The sequence below is a fragment of the Oncorhynchus mykiss genome, chromosome 16, assembly GCF_057628025.1.
Source record: "Oncorhynchus mykiss isolate SJ-2025 chromosome 16, ASM5762802v1, whole genome shotgun sequence".
NCBI classification, from domain to species: Eukaryota; Metazoa; Chordata; class Actinopteri; order Salmoniformes; family Salmonidae; genus Oncorhynchus; species Oncorhynchus mykiss.
This window is the reverse complement of record NC_143037.1, coordinates 33679442-33699339: the sequence shown is the minus strand read 5'-3', so window position 1 is coordinate 33699339 and position 19898 is coordinate 33679442. Positions and strand designations below refer to the sequence as shown.

The 19898-nt window shown below is 40.6% G+C and overlaps 1 protein-coding gene across 2 annotated transcripts in view; it reads left to right on the top strand.

Moving 5' to 3' along the window:
• Nucleotides 1-18939, top strand: part of LOC110491822 (beta-citrylglutamate synthase B-like) — a 39290-nt gene extending 20351 nt beyond the window's left edge. For both annotated transcript variants that reach the window (XM_021565612.3, XM_090202568.1), the window contains exons 4-5: nucleotides 11732-11935; nucleotides 13876-18939. In XM_021565612.3, coding sequence (XP_021421287.2) covers nucleotides 11732-11935; nucleotides 13876-14387 — 716 coding nt within the window. In that variant the 3' untranslated portion in view covers nucleotides 14388-18939. The remainder of the gene's footprint in view (nucleotides 1-11731; nucleotides 11936-13875) is intronic.
• The last annotated feature ends 959 nt before the right edge of the window (nucleotides 18940-19898 follow it).

Here is a 19898-nt window from a genome sequence, read left to right as displayed (position 1 = left end):
TCAGAGCGAGTGACGTTTGAAACGCTATTAGCGCGCACCCCGCTAACTAGCTAGCCATTTCACATCGATTACACAAGCCTAATCTCGGGAGTTGATAGGCTTGAAGTCATAAACAGCACAATGCTTGAAGCACAACGAAGAGCTGCTGGCAAAACACACAAAAGTGCTGTTTGAATGAATGCTTACGAGCCTGCTGGTTCCTACCATCGCTCAGTCAGACTGCTCTATCAAATCATAGACTTAATTATAACAGAATAACACACAGAAATACGAGCCTTAGGTCATTAATATAGTCGAATCCGGAAACTATCATCTCGAAAACAAGACGTTTATTCTTTCAGTGAAATACGGAACCGTTCCGTATTTTATCTAATGGGTGGCATCCATAAGTCTAAATATTCCTGTTACATTGCACAACCTTCAATGTTGTCATAATTACGTAAAATTCTGGCAAATTAGGCGGCCCAAACTGTTGCATATACCCTGCGTGCAATGAACGCAAGAGAAGTGACAATTTCACCTGGTTAATATTGCCTGCTAACTTGGTTTTCTTTTAGCTAAATATGCAGGTTTAAAAATGTATATTGATTTTAAAGAAAGGCATTGATGTTTATGGTTAGGTACACATTGGAGCAAGGACAGTCCTTTTTCGCGAATACGCACCGCATCGATTATATGCAACGCAGGACACGCTAGATAAACTAGTAATATTATTAACCATCTGTAGTTAATCACTAGTTATGATTGATTGATTGTTTTTTTATAAGACAAGTTTAATGCTAGCTAGCAACTTACCTTGACTTACTGCATTCGCGTAACAGGCAGGCTCCTCGTGGAGTGAAATGAGAGGCAGGTGGTTAGAGCTTTGGACTAGTTAACTGGAAGGTTGCAAGATTGAATCCCCGAGCTGACAGAGTAAAAATCTGTCGTTCTGCCCCTGAAAAAGGCAGGTAACCCACTGTTCCTAGGCCGTCATTGAAAATAATAATGTGTTCTTAACTGACTTGCCTAGTTAAATAAAGGTGTTTTAAAAAAATTGGCCAAATCGGTGTCCAAAAATACCGATTTCCGATTGTTAGGAAAACTTTAAATCGCCCAAATGTAATCGGCCATTCCGATTAATCGGTCGACCTCTAGTATGTACGGCCGGATCAAATCGGATAGACAGGTAGGAGCAAGCCCATGTAATGCTTTGTAGGTTATCAGTAAAACATTGAAATCAGCCCTAGCCTTTACAGGAAGCCAGTGTAGAGTGGCTAGCACTGGAGTAATATGATCACATTTTTGGGTTCTAGTCAAGATTCTAGCAGCCGTGTTTAGCACTAACTGAAGTTTATTTACTGCTTTAACCGGGTAGCCGGAAAGTAGAGCGTTGCAGTAGTCTAATCTAGAAGTGACAAAGCATGGATTAGCTTTTCTGCATCATGGAAAAAAGCTGTCATTGAAATAGTCTTGATACATTTGAAATCGGAAGTTTACATACACCTTAGCCAAATACATTTAAACTCCGTTTTTTCACAGTTCCTGACATTTAATCCTAGTATAAATTCCCTGTTTTAGGTCAGTTAGGATCACCACTTTATTTTAAGAATGTGAAATGTCAGAATAATAGTAGGGAGAATTATTTATTTCAGCTTTTATTTCTTTCATTACATTCCCAGGGGGTCAAAAGTTTACATACACTCAATTAGTGTTTGGCAGCATTGCTTTAAATTGTTTAACTTGGGCCAAACATTTCGGGTAGCCTCCCCCTTTTTCCTCCAAACATAATGATGGTCATTATGGCCAAACAGTTCTATTTTTGTTTCATCAGACCAGACCAGATCAGACCAGAGGACATTTCTCCGAAAAGTACAATCTTTTTCCCCACATGCTGTTGCAAACCGTAGTCTGGCTTTTTTATGGTGGTTTTGGAGCAGTGGCTTCTTCCATGCTGAGCGGCCTTTCAGGTTATGTTGATATAGGACTCATTTTACTGTGGATATAGATGCTTTTGTACCTTTTTCCTCCAGCATCTTCACAAGGTCCTTTGCTGTTGTTCTGGGATTGATTTGCACTTTTCGAACCAAAGTACATTAATATCTAGGAGACAGAACGCGTCTCCTTCCTGAGCGTTATGACTTCTGTGTGGTCCCATGGTGTTTATACTTGCGTATTATTGTTTGTACAGATGAACATGGTACCTTCAGGCTTTTGGAACCAGACTTGTGGAGGTCTACAATTTTTTTCTGAAGTCTTTGGCTGATTTCTTTTGATTTTCCCATGATGTCAAGCAAAGAGGCACTGAGTTTGAAGGTAGGCCTTGAAATACATCCACAGGTACACCTCCAATTGACTCAAATTATGTAAATTAGCCTATCAGAAGCTTCTAAAGTCATGACATCATTTTCTGGAATTTTCCAAGTTGTTTAAAGGCACAGTCAACTTAGTGTATGTAAACTTCTGACCCACTAGAATTGTGATACAGTGAATCATAAGTGAAATAATCTGTTTGTAAACAATTGTTGGAAACATTTTTTTGTGTCATGCACAAAGTAGATATCCTAACCGACTTGCCGACACTAGTTTGTTAACAAGAAATATGTAGAGTGGTTGAAAAACACGTTTTAATGACTCCAACCTAGATGTATGTAAACTTTCGACTTCAACTGTATGTTTGTCAAAAGAGAGATCAGGTTCCAGAGTAACGCAGAGGTCCTTCACAGTTTTATTTGAGACGACTGTACAACCATCAAGATTAGATCAGATCCAACAGAAGATCTCTTTGTTTTTTGGGACCTAGAGCTAGCATCTCTGTTTTGTCCGAGTTTAACCTCTTATGGCTGCATCCCTTGTTCTCAATTTCAGCCTAAAGACATACCCTAATCTAACTGCCTGTAGCTCAGCCCCAGAGGCAAGGATATGCATATTCTTGATATCATTTGAATGGAAACATTCTGAAGTGTATCGAAATCTTAATTGAATGTAGGAGAATTTAACAGTAGATCTGGTGGAAGAAAAGAGAAAGAAAGAGCATACGTTTTCTGTTTTTTATTGTTGTAGCATCATCTTTCACATGTACTAGAATAGCCACACAGTCAGATAGGATGCTGGAGATAATTTTGATGGATAACACAACAGGGCAACTGTAGGTGTGCAACGTTTCAGACTGATAACTTCAGGAATGGGTGAGCTACATGACATTTAGCATGAAGTCACCCAGGTGTTCCACACAAGTTGCCCAAATGTACTCAAGTGGCCGAATTGGTGAAATTACCTATAACTATGTACAACATATGAAAAAGCAATTCTAACACACACCAAAAAATATAGAAATATTAAAAAAAATATATTAGAAAATAAATATAAAAAAAAAACAGTAGACCCTTTGAAAGTCCTCTACACAATATTTTGCTGCCTGTGCCATGTCCCATAGCAGTCTCTTTCTGATGTAAAGCAGAGGCAAACTGAACAGTGGTGCAGGTCATGCGACACAGAACACAACGACGCCTCCATGCTGTGCCCTTTTGGCCCTGAGGCACAGTCATGCCTGCAGTAATGAACTGTGGCATATGAACACCACTGGAGGCAGGAGTAGAGGGGGCAGAGGTAGAGCGGGCAGCTTGGCACCGGGGGCTCCCAGTCGGAGTCGCTATCACTGTGAAAGAAAACATTTAAAAAAAAATTGTATTGTATGAGCCTTTTATCATCACCTAAAATAAACAGATATGTATTGTATAGAGCAGAGGGAACAGTCAATAAGGTGAAGTGCTGTTCCATTCAACTCCGGCCATTATTGTGGGCCTGCCCTCCCCCGAACAGCACCCAACAGCTATTTCATATGGAAATAGAGAGGAGTAGCAGGCGCAGTGGCCATGTGTGTGTTTGCTGTTCTACTCCATTCCATTTGAATAAAAAAATGGTAAATATATATATATATCTGACATGGAATATATATATATATATATATATATATATATATATATATATATATATATATATACACACACACACACACACACACACATCATACACAGTGGGGCAAAAAAGTATTTAGTCAGCCACCAATTGTGCAAGTTCTCCCACTTAAAAAGATGAGAGAGGCCTGTAATTTTCATCATAGGTACACTTCAACTATGACAGACAAAATCCAGAAAATCACATTGTAGGATTTTTTATGAATTTATTTGCAAATTATGATGGAAAATAAGTATTTGGTCACCTACAAACAAGCAAGATTTCTGGCTCTCACAGACCTGTAACTTCTTCTTTAAGAGGCTCCTCTGTCTTCCACTCCTGTATTAATGTTTGAACTTGTTATCCGTATAAAAGACACCTGTCCACAACCTCAAACAGTCACACTCCAAACTCCACTATGGCCAAGACCAAAGAGCTGTCAAAGGACACCAGAAACAAAATTGTAGACCTGCACCAGGCTGGGATGACTGCATCTGCAATAGGTAAGCAGCTTGGTTTGAAGAAATCAACTGTGGGAGCAATTATTAGGAAATGGAAGACATACAAGACCACTGATAATCTCCCTCGATCTCACCCCGTGGGGTCAAAATGATCACAAGAACGGTGAGCAAAAATCTCAGAACCACACGGTGGGACCTAGTGAATGACCTGCAGAGAGCTGGGACCAAAGTAACAAAGACTACCATCAGAAACACACTACGCCGCCAGGGACTCAAATCTTGCAGTGCCAGACGTGTCCCCCTGCTTAAGCCAGTACATGTCCAGGCTCGTCTGAAGTTTGCTAGAGAGCATTTGGATGATCCAGAAGAAGATTGGGAGAATGTCATATGGTCAGATGAAACCAAAATATAACTTTTTGGTAAAAACTCAACGTATGTATCGATACGTATCGTGTATCGTGAGATTTTGAGTGAAAACCTCCTTCCATCAGCAAAGGCATTGAGAGTTGAAACGTGGCTGGGTCTTTCAGCATGACAATGATCCCAAACACACCGCCCGGGCAACGAAGGAGTGGCTTCGTAAGAAGCATTTCAAGGTCCTGGAGTGGCCTAGCCAGTCTCCAAATCTCAACCCCATAGAAAATCTTTGGAGGGAGTTGAAAGTCCGGGATGCCCAGCAACAGCCCCAAAACATCACTGCTCTAGAGGAGATCTGCATGGAGGAATGGGCAAAAAATAACAGTTTGTGAAAACCTTGTGAAGACTTACAGAAAACGTTTGACCTCTGTCATTGCCAACAAAGGGTATATAACAAAGTATTGAGATAAACAGGGTAGCCTAGTGGTTAGAGTGTTAGACTAGTAACCGGAAGGTTGCAAGTTCAAACCCCCGAGCTGACAAGGTACAAATCTGTCGTTCTGCCCCTGAACAGGCAGTTAAACCCACTGTTCCTAGGCAGTCATTGAAAATAAGAATTTGTTCTTAACTGACTTGCCTAGTTAAATAAAGATAAAATAAAATCGACCAAATACTTATTTTCCACCATAATTTGCAAATAAATTCATTAAAAATCCTACAATGTGATTTTCTGGATTTTTTTCCTCATTCTGTCTGTCATAGTTGAAGTGTACCTATGATGAAAATTACAGGCCTCATCTTTTTCAGTGGAGGAACTTGCACAATTGGTGGCTGACTAAATACTTTTTTGCCCCACTGTAGGTGTAGTTATTAGTGACTATGCAAGTGACTAAGTGACTATGCATAGATAACAGATAGTAGCAGCAACGTAAAAGAGGGTGTTTGGGGGGGGGCAAATAGTTTGGGTTGCCATTTGTTTAGCTGTTCAGGAGTCTTATAGCTTGGTGGTAGAAGCTGTTTATAGAAGCCTCATGGACCTAGACTTGGCACTTGCTACTGCTTGCCATGCGGTAGCAGAGAGAACAGTCTAGGACTAGGGTGGCTGGAGCCTTTGAGGATTTTTAGGATCTTCCTCTGACACTGCCTGGTATAGAGGTCCTGGATGGCAGGAAGCTTGGCCCGGTGATGTCTTGGGCCTTACGCACTACCCTCTGTTGTGCCTTGCAGACGGAGGCCAAGCAGTTGCCATACCAGGCAGTGATGCAACCCGTCAGGATGCTCTCGATGGTGCAGCTGTAAAACGTTTTGAGGATCTGAGGACCCATGACAAATCTTTTCAGTCTCTGGAGAGGGAATAGGTTTTGTCGTGCCCTCTTTACGACTGTCTTGGTGGCCTTGGACCATGTTAGTTTGTTCATGTTAGTTTGTTGGTGATGTGGACGCCATCCTCTCATGGAAATGCTTTTTATTTAGCGACAGTATCAAAAATAAATTTGGGATTGTTCTTATTCGCCTCAATTAAGTTGGAAAAATAGGATAATCGAGCAGCAGTGAGGGCTCTTCAACATTGTGCGTTACTGTCTTTCCAAGCTAGTCGGGTGGATCTGTTAAGGTTTTCTTCTGTCGAAAGAGAGGAGGACCAAAATGCAGCTTGGTTATCTTTATACATCTTTAATAAAGATGATAACGAACAATACAAAAACAATAAACGTAACGTGAAAAACCCGAAACAGCCCTATCTGGTGCAAACAAACACAGAGACAGGAACAATCACCCACGAAACACTCAAAGAATATGGCTGCCTTAATATGGTTCCCAATCAGAGACAACGATAAACACCTGCCTCTGATTGAGAACCACTCCAGGCAACCATAGACTTCTAGACAACTATACTACACCACAATCCCATAATCTACAGAAAAACCCTAGACAAAACACACCATATAAATAACCCATGTCACACCCTGGCCTGACCAAAATAATAAAGAAAACACAAAATACTAAGACCAGGGCGTGACAGGATCAACATTTCCGTTCCAATTTTCTGGAAGCTATCTTCAGGGCTCGGGTATTTTCTGTATACCAGGTAGCAAGTTTCTTATGACAAATGTTTTTTGTTTTTAGGGGTGCGACTGCATCTAGGGTATTACGCAAGTAGACTTTAGTTCCTTAGTTAGGTGGTTAACCAATTGTTATACTCCGATGTCCTTGGGTAGGTGGAGGGAGTCTAGAAGGGAATCAGGAATCTTTGAGTTGTCTGGGAATTTCTAGCACTGCTTTTGATGATCCTTGGTTGGGTTTTAAGCAGATTATTTGTTGTGATTGCAAACGTAATAAATTGGTGGTCCGATAGTCCAGGATTATGAGGAAACATTAAGATCCACAATATTTATTCCACGGGACAAAACTGGTCCAGAGTATGACTGTGGCAGTGATTCCGGAGACATGTTAGACAAAACCCGATGAAAAGTCGATGATGGCTCCGAAAGCCTTTTGGAGTAGGTCTGTGGACTTTTCCATGTGAATATTATCTGTCATGACTACAAGGTCCGATAGGAATTCAGGGAACTCAGTAAGGAACGCTGTATACGGCCCAGGAGGCCTATAAACAGTAGCTATAAAAAGTGATTGAGTAGGCTGCATAGATGACTAAAAGCTCAAAAGACAAACGCAGTCTTTTTTTTTGTAAATTGAAATTTGTCGTCGTAAATGTTAGCAACACCTCCGCCTTTGCAGGATGCGCGGGGGATATGGTCACTGGTGTAACCAGGAGGACAGGCTTAAGTCATGTTTCAGTCAGACCAATCACATCAAGATTATGATCAGTGATTAGTTCATTGACTATAACTGCCGTGAGGGGTCTAACATTAAGTAGCCCTATTTTGAAATGTGAGATATCACAATCTTTTTCAATAATGACAGTAGTTCAATCTTGGTTTCATCAGACCAGAGACTTTTGTTTTTCATGGTTTGAGAGTCTTTAGGTGCCTTTTGGCAAACTCCAAGCGGGCTGTCATGTGCCTTTAACTGAGGAGTGGCTTCCGTCTGGCCACTCTACTATGGCCTGATTGGTGGAGTGCTGTGGAGATGGTTGTCCTTCTGGAAGGTTCTCCCATCTCCACAGAGGAACTCTAAAGCTCTGTCAGAGTGACCATTGGGTTTTTGGTCACTTCCCTGACCAAGGCCCTTCTCCCCCGATTGCTCAGTTGGCCGGGCGGCCAGCTCTAGGAAGAGTCTTGGTGGTTTCAAACTTCTTCCATTTAAGAATGATGTTCCATTTAAGAATGATGTTCCACTATGTTCTTGGGGACCTTCAATGATGTAGAAATATTTTGGTGCCCTTCCCCAGATCTATTCCTCGACACAATCTTGTCTCAGAGCACTACGGACAATTCCTTCGAACTCATGGCTTGGTTTTTGCTCTGACATGCACAGTCAGCTGTGGGACCTTCTAATAGGCAGGTATGTGCCTTTCCAAATAATGTCCAGTCAATTGAATTTACCACAGGTGGACTCCAATAAAGTTGTAGAAATATCTCAAGAATGATGAATGGAAACAGGATGCGCCTGAGCTCAATTTTGACTCTCAGAAAACTTATGTCTATAAGGTATTTATGTTTTTTATTTATCATTACGGGATATTGTGTGTAGATTGCTGAGAAAAATATCATATGTAATCCATTTTAGAATAAGGCTGTAACATAACATTTTGAAAAATTCAAGGGGTCTGAATTCTTTCCGAAGGCACTGTATGTCCTGCTCCTTCCCTGACTTTTACTAAATGTTTGTATTTTACACTGCTCATATGTCATAATTTATTAAAACGAAAACATTCTACATATTGCAGTAGGCCTTTAGAATAATGCAAAACATATCCTCGACTCTATCCATTGAACCAAACAATGCCAGCCCACTGAATGAATGACAAATGGATGGAATGGGCAATAATTCACAATCAAATTTAAATTAAGCCAAACTGGAGGGTGAAATGAGGGTGAAGAGGTTGACTTAATTCAGAAAGACAATAGTGTAAAGATGAGTTTGTGTTATGCCTATTTATCACCGTTGGTGCTCATGTTTAATCATTTGACCTTGCAGGTTGATACCATTCTCTTTTACATTGTATAAAGAAGCAGTTATGGGACTGTTTTACTTACTTTATTACTAATTGAATATATTGTAAGAGAAAGGAAAACATGCTATGTGTTGCAGTAGGCCTTTAGAATAATGCAAAACATATCCTTGACTCTATCGAACTTGATGAGCAGGAAACAAACAATGCCGGTCAGCCTGCACAGCCTGAAACTACACCTAAACTATACCGAAACTAATTTCACACATAATAAGAGTTAGCTTATAGACAATATTTAAGTTGACAATAATCTGATGAGTGACAATATTAGGCCAACGGTCAAATTGTACATGAAGAGATGGGCTTACTTGTAATTTACAGATGCATGGAAAGGATCATCACTTCATCAAATCATCCTTCATAGGCATTATGCAGGTAAAACATTGTGATTTCTATATAGTATCAGAAAGAGCATATTTCCAGTTTCTATTACACTTACCTTTGTCAAATAACTCTCATAATTCAAGAGGTGCAGATTGAACTTTTTCCAAGAATATCCGTGCTGTCCATGCATTCAGCACATGACCAATCGCGCGGCAGCGTTGCTCTGGCTACGAAGCAAAAACTTGTAATATTAGCATATTTTAATTTTACGTTTTTTATTTATGCATTTCATCCTTTACAATTGTTCATGCACTGGTGCTTTTGTTTAGGAATGCTGCAAATTATTTCACCTAGCTGGTTTTATTATATTTTTCATTTCTACTTTTTCAAATGAAGCTGGACTTTATTAATTACTAATCGAATCTACAAAGATGATCAAATGGATTACACTGTAATGTTTTTATTGTGAGGGAAACGAGAATAGGCTATAGGCCTAAGTGTTTTTCCAGGACTTTGTAGAATTTTGCAAAACATATCCTTGACTCTATCTAAACATAACTATTTAAAAATATATATATACAGTTGAAGTCGGAAGTTTACATACACTTAGGTTGGAGTCATTAAAACTCGTTTTTCGTCTTGTTAACAAACTATAATTTTGGCAAGTCGGATAGGATATCTACTTTGTGCATGACAAGTAATTTTTCCAACAATTGTTTACAGACAGACTGTGCTGTTTCACAGTGAAGCAAGGTGGCTGTCATGAGGAAAAGTCTTGTCCTGAGTTTTTGAGCTCAGAGAGCAGATAAGAATGTTTTCGGAGCAGGAGCACAAGTATGACCTCGCAGAAAAATGTAGTGATGAGAACTTCCTGGCAAAACTGGCCTACCTGAGTGACATATTTGGAAAGCTAAATTAACTAAATCTACAGCTTCAAGGGAAAGATAAACACCTCCCTCAGGTCACAGACAAGATCAGCTCTTTCACTCAAAAGCTTGCAATGTGGGGCAGGCCACTTGATGAAGGTAATACTGATTCATTCGAGAACCTGCATGAATTTGTTGACACTACTGACTATGATTAAGGAGCATATTTCATCACTGATGGGATTCTTTAAAAAGTACTTCCCTGAAAGCAGTTCCCAATATGACTGGGTGAGAGATCCTTTCAATGCACCAGCTCCAACTGGTTTCAGCTCTGCAGAGGAGGACCAGTTCATTGATATGACGTCTGACTCCACATTGAGACTGAGGTTCACATCACAGACACTGAGTGAATTCTGGCTGAGTGAGAGGCAGTATCCACTCTTAGGGCAGAGGGCCATGGGCATTCTTCTTATCTTTGTGAGACTGGCTTCTCTGCTGTTGCTGCACTGAAGACCAAGTACAGGTCCCAGCTAAACATTGAGCAGGAGCTGAGAGTTGCAGTATTATGCTTCAAACCCCGCTTCGAAAAGCTGTGCTCTGCAAAACGTGCTCATTGTAGCCATTAATCCTGACTTCCTCATTTTGATAAAAAAAAAAATCAGCACAAATTGTTTTATTAATTTTTGTTTTATTGGTCAAAGTGTTTCATATATTGTGCTCCTGAGTTAATGTTGCTGATCAATTTGAATGTTTTTATTATTTATTGATAATATTTTATTTTATTTTTCAGTATCAAATGGTCAAAAAAATTTACAGTTTAAATAAGGATTTAATTTTTTTTTGAAATTTCAGGCAAATTGATGCACTTTAAGTCTTTTCTGTTACAGACTAAAAAACAATGTTAATAAAGTTATTCTTTGATCTATATTTCTTTCTTTTTTCTTTAATGTTAATAAGGATACAATGTTATGCAGAGGTGTACTTGTAACAATTTTATAGACAAATTATACTATTTACAGTCGTGGCGGAGAGTTGGGGGGCGCGAAATGTTTACTTCTTCCTATGGGGGGCATAACAGAAAATAATTGAGAAGCACTGCTTTAATATCATGCAAAACTTCTGAAGTCGAGAACAAAAAATATGATATTGAAAGCAAAACAAATTCAAAATTATTGATAGCAAAACAAAATATTGCACAGATTGTTTTTTTATGCAGAGCAAATCAATTGTAAATGGATACAACAAAATCAGTGATAAAAATAAATGATAACGCAATTAAATAAAACGCCTCCCTCTTTCCTGCAATTTTCCTTGTCTTTGGTTAAGTGGGAAGTTTTGGCACATTCATTCCAGCAACATAGCACCTTACATCCCACTGCTGCTTTGCCTCTGATGGAAGTTCAGATGTAGCTGGAAGTGGTAAAAAATAATAATGTGAAAAGAAAAAATAACATTCACGAGGGAAAAACAACGTGAAAAATAAACATGTGAATTTTTTTATTGTTCACGTGATTTTCCTCATTCTGCTTTTCTCATTCACTCTCCATGCCACGAACCATCAATAGCCAAAGTTTCTTTTTATTTTTAACGCGTCTTCATGTAATGAAAAATTATGTATAAATGAAATCATTCTCTTCACTCTGTCTCACCCACAGGAAAGGCGGTGTTCCTGGCCAGGGACAAGCACCACCTGGCCGACCTGAGCCACCTGATTCGCCACGACGCTCCCTACCTCTTCCAGGAGTACGTGAAGGAGTCTCACGGCCGCGACGTCCGGGTGGTGCTGGTGGGCGGCCGCGTCATTGGCTCCATGCTGCGCTGCTCCACCGATGGACGCATGCAAAGCAACTGCTCCCTGGGTGAGTGATGCTGGAAAGAGGAGAGGAGGATATTTGGTCACTCTTGGAGGACAATAGGATATACAGTGCCTTGCGAAAGTATTCGGCCCCCTTGAACTTTGCGACCTTTTGCCACATTTCAGGCTTCAAACATAAAGATATAAAACTGTATTTTTTTGTGAAGAATCAACAACAAGTGGGACACAATCATGAAGTGGAACGACATTTATTGGATATTTCAAACTTTTTTAACAAATCAAAAACTGAAAAATTGGGCGTGCAAAATTATTCAGCCCCTTTACTTTCAGTGCAGCAAACTCTCTCCAGAAGTTCAGTGAGGATCTCTGAATGATCCAATGTTGACCTAAATGACTAATGATGATAAATACAATCCACCTGTGTGTAATCAAGTCTCCGTATAAATGCACCTGCACTGTGATAGTATCAGAGGTCCGTTAAAAGCGCAGAGAGCATCATGAAGAACAAGGAACACACCAGGCAGGTCCGAGATACTGTTGTGAAGAAGTTTAAAGCCGGATTTGGATACAAAAAGATTTCCCAAGCTTTAAACATCCCAAGGAGCACTGTGCAAGCGATAATATTGAAATGGAAGGAGTATCAGACCACTGCAAATCTACCAAGACCTGGCCGTCCCTCTAAATTTTCAGCTCATACAAGGAGAAGACTGATCAGAGATGCAGCCAAGAGGCCCAGGATCACTCTGGATGAACTGCAGAGATCTACAGCTGAGGTGGGAGACTCTGTCCATAGGACAACAATCAGTCGTATATTGCACAAATCTAGCCTTTATGGAAGAGTGGCAAGAAGAAAGCCATTTCTTAAAGATATCCATAAAAAGTGTCAGTTAAAGTTTGCCACAAGCCACCTGGGAGACACACCAAACATGTGGAAGAAGGTGCTCTGGTCAGATGAAACCAAAATTGAACTTTTTGGCAACAATGCAAAACCTTATGTTTGGCGTAAAAGCAACACAGCTGAACACACCATCCCCACTGTCAAACATGGTGGTGGCAGCATCATGGTTTGGGCCTGCTTTTCTTCAGCAGGGACAGGGAAGATGGTTAAAATTGATGGGAAGATGGATGGAGCCAAATACAGGACCATTCTGGAAAAAACCTGATGGAGTCTGCAAAAGACCTGAGACTGGGACGGAGATTTGTCATCCAACAAGACAATGATCCAAAACATAAAGCAAAATCTACAATGGAATGGTTCAAAAATAAACATATCCAGGTGTTAGAATGGCCAAGTCAAAGTCCAGACCTGAATCCAATCGACAATCTGTGGAAAGAACTGAAAACTGCTGTTCACAAATGCTCTCCATCCAACCTCACTGAGCTCGAGCTGTTTTGCAAGGAGGAATGGGAAAAAAATTCAGTCTCTCGATGTGCAAAACTGATAGAGACATACCCCAAGCGACTTACAGCTGTAATCGCAGGAAAAGGTGGCGCTACAAAGTATTAACTTAAGGGGGCTGAATAATTTTGCACACCCAATTTTTCAGTTTTTGATTTGTTAAAAAAGTTTGAAATATCCAATAAATGTCGTTCCACTTCATGATTGTGTCCCACTTGTTGTTGATTCTTCACAAAAAAATACAGTTTTATCTTTATGTTTGAAGCCTGAAATGTGGCAAAAGGTCGCAAAGTTCAAGGGGGCCGAATACTTTCGCAAGGCACTGTATATGATTTATTTGTTTGTCCATCCTATTTCTATCTATTGTTCTAAAATAAATACAAATAATTCCACATTTCACAATACATTAAGAAATAGTTGCCCTGGGAGTTGGTCGCTGTTTTCTCTGTCCTGTCATTCCTTGCCATAGAGACCGCAGAGAATGTGAATGTAAGGCACACAGTGAACAGTCCACAGATCGCAGTTACAGGCGTGTCTGTGGTACTGACATACCGGTCTTTCCATTGTGCCCTCCTCTCCCGCAGGTGGCGTGGGGATGATGTGCCCACTGAGTGAGCAGGGCAAGCAGCTGGCGGTTCAGGTGTCCAACATCCTTGGCATGGACGTGTGCGGCATTGACCTGCTGCAGCTCAACGACGGCTCGTTTGTGGTGTGCGAGGCCAACGCCAATGTGGGCTTCATTGCCTTCGATCAGGCGTGCGGCATGGACGTGGCGGGCATCGTGGCTGACTACGCCCTCTCACTGCTGCCTAGCCGCCTGACACGCAAGATGTCGCTGCTCTCGGTGGTGTCCAGTGCCAGCGAGACTAGCAGCGAGCCTGAGGTGTGCCCGGCGCCCAGTAACGTACTGCCCGAGGCCGTGTGCAACATGAGCGTGGGGTCCACTTCTAGTGAGAGCGACCCCGAGCTGGCCGATACCACCCCGCAGCCCACGAGCCGCCAAGTTGGCCCCAGCCCGGTCCTGCCCAACCTCCCTGACCCGGCCTACAACTTCAACACCCTCCTCGCCAACGAGATCAAACTATTGACTGAGTGAGCCGAATACAGCCACGGCACACATGCACACTTACACACACAGACACACACACACCTGAACACATGGCGATGGACATTCCTGTTACAGAGCACACACACAAACTCCTATACACATTATACAGGCAGGATGTTACATGCAAAAGCATGAGCTGAACAAACAAAAATGAAATGAAAAATGCCATGACCACAGAAACTGACATTACGAACATTCTCTTACTAACTCCCCCCATAAACACATAGAGATCTGAGGCTGCTCCCCTGACTCTACTGCTCTTCTCCCCAACTGCGAACAACCCAGTTTTACAACCGCAGGTGGTGGCAGAAGTGGGATACAGAAGGTTAGATGAATTACTGAATCTTTTTGTTTTCAATTGCATTGTGTATTTTGGAGAATGAGAATGATGCGTGGTCGTCGTTATAGATCAACCACTGAGGAAGTAGCCAGGCTTGATTTACTGGTGGTGAAATGAAGTGTTTTTCAAGTGATTTTCTCCATAACTGGGCGAGGGGTACATACAGAGGACTAGTTAGACTGCCCACCAGCTCCATGTAGCAGAGGACAGACCTGGTTCACCGTCACAGGGACTATTAAGTGCAGATTGGGGTCAATTCCATTTTCTACCTCAGTTAAATCTGGAAATGGGATGATTGAAATTGACAAATAAAAAAATCACTGTCACATTTCATTCGTATTAAATTCACAAATTGTCTGTAATCAAAATGGGACTTACCACCCAATGCTGACAAGGAGCCCCTAAACACGGGATCATTAGAATAACAAAACTGACCTAGCACCATTGCCAAGAGGCACCTTGTATAGTAACAACACTACACGATACCCTCTCAAGAGATTCCATCTAGAAATGCATAAGCATAGGTCAAGCACAATTGACCCTGAAACTCTAAAATCGAGCGCTACTGTCACTTGGTTTTCAAGTTAATGTTTTTAGCGGCTTGTTTTTATTAGGATTTTACAAGAACAATAGTCAAACAGCGACTCTTTCTCTTCATCTGAAATAAAGCACTTTAAGATAAACCGATGAATTGCGTGGTGGAACTGCATACTCGGGAGCAGGTTGACGTTTATTGTCATGAGGGTTGTCCTGGAGGCAGAACTGAGTTATTTCCCCTTAGATAGGCTAGCTGCAAAGTCAAATTTGTCAATATTGTAAAAATTCATGAAAAGTAAAATGTGCTTTTTGGTCTCAATTTAGGATTAGAGATGTTATGATTTTGTGGCTGTGCTAGCTAGTGACCATTCTGCAGAGCTGCCTCCAGAACAATATTCATGACGAAAAACTCTAACCTGATACTTTGGAGGCAAGTTCAATCCGTCTAGAAACAGTGCGGAAGCTGTCACTACACCTACAAGAAAAATATACCTCAATACAGAAAACTTCTCACTGCCATAGAATAAACTACTTTGAGTCATACATATCAGCCAGCATCCTTGACTTTACAAGATGTCCCTCCCTTGATACATAGGGTGTAGATATACTGTAGTCAAGTACATTTTTTGTAAATAATAATTTTAGAAGTGTTCATGCTTACTAGTCTGGCTGATATGAAAACCATAAGGGCTGAAATAACTTTCTCAACTTAAACATTTTGGTAAACTTGTGTAGAAAAGATTGGTTTGTACAGAACTGCAATGTCAGAAATAAATGTTTTACAAAAAACACAAGTGCTAACGTTTCTGTGGATTTGGCTAAATGTGTTTAATCAGCCCAACGTTTTGGCCGGTGATGAATTACTGTTTATTCAACTCAAGTGAGGTAATCTTCATAAACCTGTTGTACAAATAAAATGCAAAACAATACTTACTTTTTTTTACAGTGTGTTTGATAGAATGTTACTTTTTTTATTCCTCAAAAGGAAAACTTCTCCAGGGATATCTGTTGGTTACTTGCGGTAAATCTACCACTCAGCCTTCAAAAAATACCTATCCTCTAGGTATTAACTTTGGGGCATCCATCATCAACCAAAAAGCATTCGCTGTAATCATCCAAAGCACAAGCCACTCTACTTTGTGCCACTTAGTGACTAGCTACAGCATAGTGTTGAGGCGAATAACCCATATGTAAAAGGCTTCGATGTCAAACCGTTGACTCTAACATAACTCAGGGAAGCAGCCTTGATCTCATCCCCACTCCTAAGGCATGTGACATATCCATCCTAGCTACAGATCTGCCTAAAATGTGTATTGATGACAAACAAAAAAGGATTTGTAACTATTAAAAGATGCGTTGTGCCATTAAGGTTAACACTCACTTTTTTTCCTTACTTGTTTTATAATGTTCAGTGTTTTTTCCACTAATTCATTTCTGGTATTTTTTAAGGATGTGGTTTGTGTGCACTTATCTCGTCTCAAATAAAGTGAGGCCGCTGTGAAGCATGGTTTTTGTGGGGGGCGATTTACTAACCAGCTGGAATCTAATGGGTCTCCATGGGGAAGATATCACGAGTATGCCAAATGTGAACACGGCAAATCATTTTTGGGAAAGTTTTAGGGACAATGCAGTCAAGTATTTCAGCAAGCTCAACCGGGAGGTAACACCATTTACAGTACTGTGATTTGTCCAACATTATGAAATATCTATTTGAGTAAACTGAATCCCCTGTACTTGAAATAGGGCCAGGGGGTCTGATCATCAATAAGTCTAAGTCACCCTGCTTCCACAGTTTCTGGGTGACTGGTCTACAATTGTTGTTGTCCCTTTTATTTTCCCAAAGGTTACGTTTGATGTGTTGTCCTGTATATCAAGCCTGTGTCATTCCACATGTATACTTTTTTTTTAAATAATGTAAAGAGAAGACATCCTAGAGTCTAGACCAGGGGGCAAAGTACGGCCCGCCGGGCACTTCAATCCGTCCCGCGAGACCCCTTTTTTCTCCCCAATTTCGTGGTATCCAATTGGTAGTTACATCGCTGCAATTCCGGTACAGACTCCCGTACAGGGAGTGGCAAAGGTCGAGAGCCGTGCGCTCTCCGAAACACGACCCAGCCAAGCTGCACTGCTTCTTGACACAATGCCCGCTTAACCCGGAAGCCAGCTGCACCAATGTATCAGAGGAAACGCCGAACACCTGCCGACCTCGTCAGCGTGCATGCGCCCGGCCCACCATAGGAGTCTCTAGAGCACGATGGGACAAGGAATCTCGGCCTGCCAAACCCTCTCCTAACCCGGACGATGCTGGGCCAATTGTGTTCCGCCTCATGGGTCTCCCAGTCACGGCATGCTGTGACACAGCCTGGGATCGAACCCGGGTCTGTAGTGACGTCTAATGCACAGCAATGCAGTGCCTTAGACCGCTGCAACACTCTTGGGAAGCCACCGCAATTTGATTTTAACAAACAATTGGTCCCACAAGAAATGCGTCCCTCCATTGAAATTCAAAATCCCGATGTGGCCCTTGAGCCAAAAAGTTTGCGCACCCCTGGTCTAGACCTTAATTACCAGCCATTGGAAAGAATGAAGGGATTACCATTTTCTCCAACATATGCATTGTTGAAATAATAATAATAGTCCTAATTACTACATTCATATAACCTACAAAGCATATCTAGGTTAATTTACTCTATGGTTTAGTATGTGTGTCCAAAATAACTTTAAATGCCTTATCCCATTTACTTTGTGGAAACTGATAGGGAAACACTGAATGATTCAAATTTGACTGACAAAAACAGCCCCCCCTACACACTCTTTTTATTCACAAATATGCACAGAATTGGAAACTTCTTTGAAAAATGTGGTTGGCGTTGTAAGGCATGAAAAATGTTTTTAGCTTTGATTTCATCTATCTGGTCTTTTCTGATCAGTGTCCACCATAGGAAGGAGACAAAGAACCAATTGACGAGAACAGGTTACACTGCCTATTCTATATATGACATGGCTAAAGCTAGTAATTGGTAAGTAATGACATGGTCCTGGTTTGATGATGTAGCACTCCAGCCTGTTCTGTACTGATGTTAACGTGCTAGTCGGAACAAGGAAACTCGTAAACTTCCGACTTGCTAACTAGTTGTAGTTATACATATGCCGTGTTAAACCAGTTAGCAAATCATACATTTCCGAGTTTCCTAGTTCACCTGTGGTGAGTGAAGGGTCTGTGACCATACACAACAACAACACAATTCAAAGTTACTATTTATTTCTGAATTGCTGCTAATGTATATTTGGCTCAATTAAGGAATCCAATGTGTTTCTGAGTTTATCAGTCTCTCAACACCTGGTAATTAATCTGAATGCCAAAAACAATCATGGATGTAAAAATCAACACTAATAATACTAGTAGTGAAATTATGAACATTGATTCTTTGTGTTTTGATATAAAGACATGACTTGTACATATGTAGGACTTGAAAGAGTCCTTCATTTCATCCATCAATGTGTTCAGAAATGAACCTGATGTTTGCTCTAAGGTTTACAATATTGATTGATATATTAAATTGATCAATAAAAAAACTGCTTCTGTTATACCACATTTGTTCATGATCTAATTCAACTTTGTGGGTTAAAATACTAATTAAATATATTCCATAACACAAGAAATGTCCCCTTCAAACCATCTGTGTGTGATGAAATATTAAAAACTTAAATGAAAGAATCTAAAAGGATATGACGTTATGGAATGCTAATGTCATGCCCCTAGTCTGCAGGCTACAGTCATGCAAGAATTTAGTTTGAAGAAACAGGGTCAATCGGTGACCACGTTTACATGCACACTAATATCCCATTATTGTTCGGGATACTCAAGTATTCTGTTTTTGAGTTGAGGCATATAAACATCATATCCCGTTTACAATAACCCGAAAAAGCATGTATCCCGGTTATACGAAACCAGGATAAGATGTCTGGGATATGCTGATCTTAGATGGGATACTGTGACATGTAAACATCTTATCCCGTTTACTGTTATTTTTCGTGGTTTCCGCACAGAGGTAAATACAGTTTCAGGTTGGAAATTCGATGGATATTCGCCTGTAGTCTTCCTTACGTCCACCAACAGCAGTTAGGGACCGTCAACATAATGACAAATCACATTTTTCAAATTTCAATTGCTATTTAACCATTACTCCTAAAACTTTCAAAATGGGTTCTAGCTAACCCGATGGCATAGACACACATTGCACACATTTATTTTTTGTCGATTTACATCTCGCACTATTTTAAATTATTATTATTTTTAATTTCAATAGCTCATTGGTCATGTGACCTACGGGACTCAAACAAGGTTCAGAATGTCCACTGACTAACCTTCTATATTGCACACCCTTTAGTTAGGTCCATTTTCATCTCACAAGATTTACATTCATTTTTGAAATTGTAACATTTCAATAGCTCCATGGTCATGTGACCTAATGACTTCAAACAAGGCTCAGAATGTCCACTCAGTGGGCCTACACATTGCACACCCTTTAGCTTGTCCATTTTCATCTCACATGATTTTACATGAATTTTTCTAAATGTAAAATTTCAATAGCTCCTTGATCATGTAACCTAGGGACTTC